This window comes from Larimichthys crocea, chromosome VIII (assembly GCF_000972845.2).
Source record: "Larimichthys crocea isolate SSNF chromosome VIII, L_crocea_2.0, whole genome shotgun sequence".
Taxonomy (NCBI): Eukaryota; Metazoa; Chordata; class Actinopteri; family Sciaenidae; genus Larimichthys; species Larimichthys crocea.
In genome coordinates, this window is record NC_040018.1 from 2,241,531 (window position 1) to 2,251,787 (window position 10,257).

Here is a 10,257-nt window from a genome sequence, read left to right on the forward strand (position 1 = left end):
TCGAAAGTAGTATGTCGAAGATAAAGGGGGGCGCCACAGCTCTTTGCAGCATACTCATAATAACAAAACATGTTGTAGAAAGAGTACTGTTCTTAAACTAAATTCTTTTATAACTTCAACTTTATTTATGTATATAGCACTTTTTTATACAGAAATGTAGCCCAAGAGTAAAAACAGAAGTTGTCAAAAAAAAACTGTTTTGTTTTATGTGTATCTGCTTGAATTGCAACTGGGTTCACACATGAGTGATGAGTTTAGTTTTTCAAAAGGACACCGGTGTTACAGTTAGCCATCTTGCAATGTTAACAAAAGTAAAAGGTAATTTGTGTATTTTCGCCTTGTGTTTTTGCAGTCCTGCAATCTAACATAATATGATATTAGTGTCACACCATTAGTGCCAAGAAAACATGAATGAAAGCGATGCTTCAATTGTCAGGCGTGAGAATCGAGAACTTGTTCCAGCTCAGAACTGGTTCCAAGTTAGACAGTTTACAATCAGTTAAACAACCCCTGAAAGTTAAGTTGAGTTGCAACTCAACTTTATATATTTATATAGCACCTTTCATACAGAATTGTAGCCAAAAGTGCTTCACAGAGCAGAGTAAAAACAGAAATTGTCAAAAACTAACAGTTCTTAAGGTAAGAGAGCAGTTGCATGGAAAACTAGTGATTAGAACAAAAAGTAAAAAACGTAAAACTGCAACAATGAAACAAATGAAAAGTCAAATTAAGACCCTTAGGGTAAAACGCATAATTTAAGAACAGTTGCAGACCTGTACAGGGAGTGATCAGGACCTTAAAACTCAGCAGTGAATGGTCAGACACTTTAGGTAAAAGCCAGGCTAAAAAGGTATGTCTTAAGTTGTTCTTTAGAAATGTCTACAGAGGTGCAGTCCCTCAGATCCTTAGACAGGCTGTTCCAGAGATCGGGGCAAGATGATTTTCAGAAATCAAATTAAATTTTTAAATGTTTACAAATAGCATATTTTAGCCATAATTGTAACAAAAAACATTTTAACATTTAAAACACATTTCAAATAAAAGCCTTTTGATTTTCTTTACCCCTTCTGACCCCTGAGGTGATTACGACTGATTAACAACATTAGCAGCAACAACAACACTAGCTAAAATTTTGTAAACCCTTGGTCTAGTGGAGCCATGGTAGTCCATTGGTTTCAGACCCCTTCAAAGGGTCAGGGTTGTGGCATTTCAGGAAATCAACTTTGACACAGAGGAAGGAGACAAAAATCTGTTACAATATCTTTAATGCTCAAAACATGATACATGATAGGGGCTAATCAGATGATCAATGGTTCGGTCCATTGGTGTGTGAATGTGTATCAATGGTTAGCTCCCTAAAACTGATGGCACTTGGCACCTTGCATCTGTATGGCAGCCAGTGCCATCAGTGTATGAATGTGTGAAGTGTAAAAGCACCTTGAGTGGTCAGACCAGAAAGGCACTATATAAGTACACTTCCTGTAATGTCAAACCACAAACAGACCTCCTATAGTCGACATTCTAACTAGCTCTTACAGCTACTGTAGCTACTGTTAAAGCAACATTGTGTAATTTTCAGTTTATAGCCGGACTGCCTGGACTGTGAGCTCAGAGCACCGGGGAAGTTAGTGTTTGTACCAAAGGCATTTTAGGCCATTGTGAAGAAGAGGAGGTTTTCAGGCCTGGGGGTGCAGGGGAGCAGAGTCGGTGTCATGCTAGAACTGGAGCTGTGCAAGCAGGCAATGTAACCAGGCCGAGCAGCTAACCATCTACTTCCAACTAATCATAACAAAGACACATGTACGGATGTCAGTGAGATTACACTCTGAAACTGGGGGGAACTACGATTGAGATAACTATTATGTATATTGTTTTTTTCACTGATGAATAAATAAAACCTGCTTTTATGACCGCAGATTCCTTTTTATTGTTTGATATGACTCTTTTTTATGTTTATGATTTATGTGATTCACAAGGCCAACTTTATTTGCTGTAATGAATCAGAATCACTTTATTGGCCAAGTGTGTACACACACAAGGAAATTGAGTCCGGTTCACTTTATTCTCAATTGTACATACAGGTATAGACATAAGAACAGTTTAAAAGACAAGGGACATAACAGGTGGATGCAAACATAACATAAAACATAAACATAAAAAAACATAAAAACTTAAACTTAAAAAATATATATATATAAATATAGATGGACATGAGTATTTAACTGGGTAGACGACTGGCGATAGTGCAATGATGCACGTGATGGAATAAATATGGTTTCTACAAACGGTTGTGTTCTGTACACAGGGCCGTAGCCACCAAGGGGGCCCCTGAGCTGCAAGTTCAGCCTTAATATATTTTGGGAGAATTTAAAGTACTTGTCTTTATTTGTAGGCGTCACATGTCGGCAGACAGCCCAAAGATGATTTTGACTTGACGACCCCACAAACAATCACAGCTTCCCTATCAGAGCAGGAAACGTGCTGCACGTTGCATTTATCAATGTACTGAAGCCTGTTTTCAGACTCTTGCATTACCACAGATCTACTGAAAAGGTTAGGAAGCTCTACCTCAGAGTTTGAACTAAAACCCAAATAGCATCTTGCACAGGGCCCCCCAAACAGCTAGAAACTGTCCTGTCTCTTACATGAGATAGGTGGATATGACAGTATATACATATCTATGTACAACAGACTAAATGTAAACAGTGGATAAATAAATACATTTTAACAGGTGCAGAGGTAAAGTAGTTGCTTTTGAAAGAATATCCTATAGTATAACAAATGATACTAATAAATATAATGAGAAATGGGGAATGTTTTTAAGACTGTATTCTTTACAGGGTAGCTAAAATATTTCTGCATACATTGATCATAATGGGCTGTTTGTGGGGGAGCGGGATGGAAATGAAGATGGAGGTGGACTGGAAGTTATGCAGGGATCCATTTTCCGGAAGTCTACTTGTGGTCAGTGAATTTCACATGGGACAACAACAGTACAGTGGTTGTTTCCTGGTAAATGGACTGCTTAACATATGGAGCATGGACTGATGTATCTGTCTGGGACTTGTTATGTATTTATTTTATTTCATTTTCTATTTGTCATTTTTATGTTTTATTATTTTATTATTATATTTTATCTTGACTTTGTCTTATTTTTTTATTATTTATTTATTTATTTATCTTTTTTTTAATTTCCACTGTTCTCTTAGTTTAAGCTTGTAAAATGTAAAACTCAATATAGAGTAAAAATATAATTTGTATATATATATATATAATATAATTATAGATATTATATATATACTATAATAGATAATATATCTAATAATATATATATATATATATATGTTTACAGGTTATTGCAAAGACTTGCAGGGTAATGTTATTTGGACAGCCTTATTCTTATTAATCATCTTTTTCAACTGGTAAACTTATTATTTAACTAATAATTTAATAAGTTCATTTGACTATTCATTGATTTAAAAAAAAAAAACAACCAGCAGGAGGCATCCTGACACCACGAGCAGCAGCACGCGAGCATAGCGGACGTCGATGACGGTGCTCTCGCGCGCCGGAAATGTGGGAAACCTCCAAATGCTGATGTGTTACAAGAAATCCCACCGCTGTGCAGACTCCTGAGCTTCTTTGAGTTTTTGTTTGATGCAGTGAAACAATAACACACGGAGAGAAGAGGAGGCGGGTGCACAGGTCCATGTCAAAGAAGAAGAAGGACGCAGAGGAAGAGAGCAACAGAGCCAATGGCGGTGAGAGACACATGCAGCTAACAGCAGAGACACACTGACTCATGCACTTCTGCATTTACTTCAACAGTTTACTACAGCTCAAAGTGACTCAGCATGCAGGAGGAGACACAAGCTGCAATGATACATGCAAAGTGATAAAATAAACAGGAAGAGTCACACATTTCTGATCATTTTAAAGAGTGTGCATGATCATCAAAAGCTGCTTTAATCCTCCTCAGACATCACAGGTGTTAAATCTGTTCAGGTGTGATAAAGATTTGACACCTGACATACACTGACAGGCCACTTCATGAGATACCACTCTGCCATCAATGCTGCTTTTATCTTATTATATATGTTTTATTACTGACGCTGTCAGAGTGGTATTCATTTACTTATTATTAATTTACTATTACTACTACTAATACTTATTATGGTTGTAGTTTGCAGTAGTGTGCAAACTGTGTGATATTACGAGGTGTTTCTAATACTTTGGCCACACCGTTTACATACACAATAGGGCCGATAGATAGATAGATAGATAGATAGATAGATAGATAGATAGATACTTTATTGATCCCACAAAGCAGCAGCATTACAAGTAACAACACAGATCAGCCACACACTATATACAAGGCATGAGGTAAAACATTTGGTGACAACAGTATAAATAGAATACATTTTAAGGAGGGGGGACATAAAACAATATACATAAAACAAACTATTATTTGCAACAAAAGTAATTGTATAAAAATATATGTTCCGTTCCTTTTTACAGACAAGAAAAGGGCTCCTTCATGTTACTGTATGTGGAAATAAGATGGCAAAGAGAAGGAGTCTGTTGTCCATCATGCCACAAAAACTAATTTTTTCCTGACTGCCGCTGGCCTCAACAACACTCTGACACTGACTCCTACCATCCACCCACCCTACACATTACATGGACATAGTGTCTGCTGTTATTTAACATGATTTGGACGACTTTAAAATATTCTACATACTGTGACAGCCTGCACGTCACCAGGCAAATACTTACTGCACAAAATAATACTTGCACATTTCTGCCTAAAACTGTACAGCTCTTTTCATTTTAAAAACATATTGTACATATTTTTAGATTATTTATCTTATATTTTTTATTTAATGTTTGTTATGACTCAAAAACACCAAGACAATTTCCTCGTGTGTGAAAACCGACTTGTCAATTAATCTGATTTTGATTGTGAAAACTTTTGATTTAATCTCTTCTACTAATTCAAGAAGACACCAATGCAAAATGTACAGGACAAACAAAAATCATCAGTCAAGAATATCACACCAAAAACTAAATAAAGGCACCTGTATTTACACAAACTGCATTGATTAGTTGACATTCCTGAAATTACTCTTGGTGTTTTTTCTCTCTCCCATCAGCCCAAAGGTAAAGTTGGCACAAAAGGAAAGAAGCAGATTTATGAGGAGAACGAAGCAACGCTGAAGTTTTACACAAGAGTCATCCTCGGAGCTAACGTGAGAAACTCAGTGCTGTGTTTGTGTCGTTATAGTCAAATGAAATGTTTCAATTAAAACTTTATTCTCATCGTCATCATCAAGTCGTGTTCATGTCTTTGTCAAACAAAATCCTCTTTTATGGTTTAATCATTTTCAATTGTGAATCTATAAATATATTTTTTCACATAAATTATCTGTTATCTGATATTTACAGTGAAATAAATGTCTGAAAAATGAATTTACTTCATCACCTGCTCACTGGTCCTAAAACTAGCAGAGATATTGATGCTTTGGCATGAATTGTATATAAAAGTCTTTGATAAATCATACTGTAGAGCTGCAACTTACAATTATTGTTAATTATTCAATCTAGTGTATATTTTCTTGAGGAACTGAGTTATTGTTTTGTCTATGAAATGTAAAAAAATACAATACATTTTTATTAGTAATTTCTTAGAGGGCACCGTTTGTTTTGTCTGTCTAAAAGCTCACATTCAGTTTACTGTCATATGTGACAAATAAACAGCAAATCTTTTTATTTGAGAATCTTGAACCAGATAATGTTTAGTGTTTATACTTGTAAAATTAATAAATTATTGATCTGTTATCAAAATAATCCACTAAACCTTTCTGCTCTTTCTCCGCAGGCAATATATGGTGCTGTAAATCTTTTGGTTTTCTACAGTTCGTCCACATTTTGGACATGGGTGGGTGTATTTATCCACAAATCTAACGTGAGTTCTTATAACACCACCTCCTTCCCCAGTCCTAAACCTTGTATTTCTTCCTGTAGCTACTGCTGGTGTTTGCACTAGCAGTGTATATCGGGAGTTACCGCTCCATGTCTGCCATGGCCAAGCCAGCGTTTGCTGAGGATGGAAGTCTCCTGGACGGAGGAATAGACTTAAACATGGAGCAGGGAATGGCAGAGTAAGTAAAATACAAAATACAGAGCAGGATTCAAATGTACTGGGAAGTGAGACTCCCATCTTTAGTCCACGTAAGCTATAAAAACAATCTGACTATGTTATTTAGGTGGCTCATTTAACAAATGAAGTGTGATTTGGCTTAAAAAGTGTCAAAAATAGTATCAAGTTTCAAGTTATTTCTGGATTCTGTACACGAAGCAAAGGGCTTGCCAAGCACAGAGGGAAAGAGAAATGCATTTTTCAGCGTGCAGTAGATGCAGCAGACAGTAGATGTATTATTAAGGTCCCTTTCAAATGTTACTTTGCTCTCCTGGTAATGATACGCCTTGTGAGCACTGGCGAATTCTTGGCTGACTTTTTTTTTGCCCTGGGTTTCACCTATCAGGCTACATTCTGTCTGTCCCAACCCTCTAATTGATGGAGTATATTGGGGACAGGAAGCTTTGCAGACATTACTCAGGGCTAAAAATACTGCTCTCCCTCATCCACTGAGTAAAAATAATTGAATTTGTATCTTTGTTTAGAGGCGACGAAGTTTGATTTCAAATTTGAATAAAAAGCATGCTGCAACTTAACATCAGTTTAAAGGACCTGGGTGTAAGATTTAAAGGGCTATATTCACAGAATATGGCAGAAAGTATGTTTTCTTTAGTGTATCATAACCTGACAATAAGTATCACTGTGATTTGGGACCACATGCACACTGCAAGCTCCTTCAACAACAGCTACCAGGGCACCCCACTGGAGTCCGCCACGTTAATGTGATGTGAATTTCACAGTCACTGTAATTTCTCTTTCACGCTCACACTCACACTTTAGCTTCGACTAAACACTGGTTCTAGATCGGGAGCTTCATATTTTTCATCTGTTTTGTGACCAACCATAGTTTCTCCTACACACTTGGAACAGGAGGGCGAGGCGAGGCAGCAGCTACACTGCGAGTTGATACTAAATCCGACAAAGTGGTCTTTAAATTCAATGAAGGGGCAGTGCTCCTGAGACATGAATAGATCTTTTTTAAAAACTATATTTTAGTCTCTGGATTGTGTATTAATTCTATTTGTGGTTAGAGATGATATTACAGCTTTGCAAGTTCAGTCTTTTATCAAAGAAACTAAATGTAATATTCGGCAGCGTTTGTGCATTAATATTATTGAACTTCTGTCCACATTTCTATTTTATTTCTGCTCCACAAAGACTGTAATTAAACTATATTCTTCATCGTGCCCCTCATCTTTAGAAACTAAACCTCTGCCCTTGCTGAAGAACACAAAGTTCTTCTTCTGTGCTCACAGTGTTTCATTTGTTTAATTCATTTATTACATTGATAAACAATCGTCTGTGTGTTCTGGTTTCAGGCACCTGAAGGACGTCATCCTGCTCACAGCCATAGTCCAAGTGCTCAGCGTCATCTCCTCTTATTTCTGGTATCTTTGGCTGCTGGTAAGCGCTTTTGTAGATGTTATGTGTCCAGTTTCCTTCCTTGCTTTTCTCTTGTCTCATTTTTTGATCTTGCCTTCTGTGTGTGTGTGTGTGTGTGTGTGTGTGTGTGTGTGTTTCAGGCCCCGGCTCGTGCTATACACCTGCTCTGGGTGAACTTTCTGGGTCCCTGGTTTATGGCAGAAAGTCCGTCGGCACCGGAGGAAGTGAATGAGAAGAAGCAGAGGAGACAAGAACGCAGACAGATGAAGAGATTCTGATGCTGCAGAGCAGATGGAGCAGTATTTTTATACACAGAATCTAATATACAGATAGTGAGGAACTCATAAGTTATTTAGGAAGAAATTTTGTTATTAAGTTAAACTCGATCCAAATCTGATACTGTGGGATCTTGTTTTCCATGTTTGTTTTCTTTCTGCCTTGTCCTGTAATCAGATTTTCTCCGTAAATTATGAAATGAAATCTTCCCTATTTAGATAATGTCATGGTCCAAACTTCATTTGTCCTCATGCAGAGATTTAAGAGTTTCGATGTTGCACAAGCCCATCACTCTACCCCCTGAAGAATTTCATTAAATATTCCCCTAACAGCCCTGCAATACAATAACGAAATGAGTCAAAACCATAGTTGGCTGAATTTATTTTGTCAGTGGCAATTTAATCATGGCATGTCTTTTACTTTTATTTAATTTCCCCCCAAAAAATGTAACAGAATTCATCGGTGAGCCTCCATTTCAGAGCTGAGATATTTTGTTTGTAAGCTGTTAAGTCTTATAAAATCAACGGGATATGAATGAAGTTTAATAGGAAACTTTTTTGCAATAAAAGAAATAAATAAATAAAAAATCTTCCTCCAGTGTGTGGAGTTGATCATCAAATGTGTTTCGAGAAGTTTTATTATCGAAGTTGTGAGAAAGGCTCAGCGTCTTCTTCCTCAGTCATGACTACGCTTATTTTCCATAATCCCAGGATGCTACAGCCTGCCTCTGGTGCCCTAATAAAATCATTTGAGTGTAAGACGCTATAGTTTTTTAAATAGCTCTGTGTGCCTGAAAGTGGTTATAATGTAATTGTCAGGAAAATGTGGAATTTTAGCCTGAATCAAAAGTAGAAATGTTCAGCCAAAGTTAAAGTCATGTACTGTGAAAGCCATGACCGTTCACATTAGAGGTTTCTTTCTTTTCCTTTTAAGAGCAACTGGAACTAGTTATTGTTACATTAAAGTGATTTCATTGATCTAAAACTTTATTTTTTACTTTTGTCAATCTGCCATACTCAAGTGTAACTAATCGTACGAAATATCTTATCAGTTTGGTTGGCTAGAAATTTAGAAATTGAGATTATTTATTTTTGGCTTTTTGAACCATACAGCAAAGGGCCACAGGTCAAATTTGACGCTGTAACAACAAGGACCACTGGTGGTATAAAAAATGGAGTGAGATCACCGATAGGTTTCTAAAGCACCATATTGAAGCTCATCAAATATGCAGCGTTGGCCGCCGTCATGTTGGTTTTCTTGTCTCTTCCATGAGGCGGGCCAAAGGACGCCTGGATGCTCAAAAAAGCCACCTGTAACTGCACATATCTGTCAAAGCGGCCATGCTGTTAATTCTTAATATAATTTGACCAAAACATTTTTTTGTACCAGGCTGTAAACATGTTTATTTCTGCTGTGAAGTTGGACATTTTAACATGGGGGCTTATGGAGACTGACTTGTTCTGTAGCCAGCCTTTAAGTGGATGTTTGAAGAACTGCAGTTTTTGGCTGGAGGTTGCCACCTGGGCCTGCCTTTGTACATGGGATGCAGAAATTCATTATTTTTTCAGCAGAGGTTTGAGTTGGTTGATGTGTTCATTGGAGGAGATGAAAGAACCCAGCGGACATTTGGTTTTCCCGTCATTACTTCTAGAAATGTTTGACGAGCAGGCAGGAATAATTGTGATGTCAGAATTGTACACTCAGAGCTTTTAGTAGTTAAAAGCTTTATGAAACTTTTATTTTTTTCCCCATGTTTTAGCCTTTCTATGGATGCAACTAACAGCTATATTTATTATCAGTTAATATGCTGATTGTCTTTTAGATTAATCAGCTCCTTACTTGGTCTACAAGAAGTCAGGAAATTATCACAGAGCTCTAGTTGATGTTGTCAGATTGCTTTCTCTCAAAATCCATTTGTTGACATTGTTGATTCACTGTTGATTGATTCATTGAGTCGGTACTCTTCACTATAATCCAGTGTGTATTGAGCGGGTGTTCTCAATCCAGTCATGTAATCCTTAAATTTACTGTATCTGAGAACAAAACGTCACACCTCCAAACCTGGAGATTTATAGTTTTCACTGGGCAGAGACTCAGCATTTGAATGTACAATTCACTCTGATGATAGATACAAGTGCCGCAGCCTCCTGAATGATGTGGCAGCTCCAGACTTTGTTGGACTGCACGCAGGTTGTTCATTTATAGTTTTAAATGTGGGATGAGATGTTAAAGTTACTGGTTGCAGAACTTCAGGCATCATCAACTGTTTTTTCTTAATGGCTCTCGAAACTGCTCACATATTTGAGATTAGAGATTTAAGAATAGAGCCGACAAATCAGCGTTTAGATGACAGTTTAATCCCCAAATACTGAAGAAATGTCAACCCCTCAGTGCACGGC

At 37.2% G+C, this 10,257-nt stretch overlaps 1 protein-coding gene across 1 annotated transcript; it reads left to right on the forward strand.

Moving 5' to 3' along the window:
• The first annotated feature begins 3,507 nt into the window (after nucleotides 1-3,507).
• On the forward strand, nucleotides 3,508-8,477 carry tmem208 (transmembrane protein 208). The gene is made up of 6 exons (XM_027280982.1): nucleotides 3,508-3,761; nucleotides 5,154-5,249; nucleotides 5,879-5,938; nucleotides 6,025-6,161; nucleotides 7,519-7,603; nucleotides 7,723-8,477. The coding sequence occupies exons 1-6, from the start codon at nucleotides 3,756-3,758 to the stop codon at nucleotides 7,858-7,860; spliced, it is 522 nt and encodes a 173-aa protein (XP_027136783.1). The 5' UTR covers nucleotides 3,508-3,755; the 3' UTR covers nucleotides 7,861-8,477.
• Nucleotides 8,478-10,257: the final 1,780 nt, after the last annotated feature.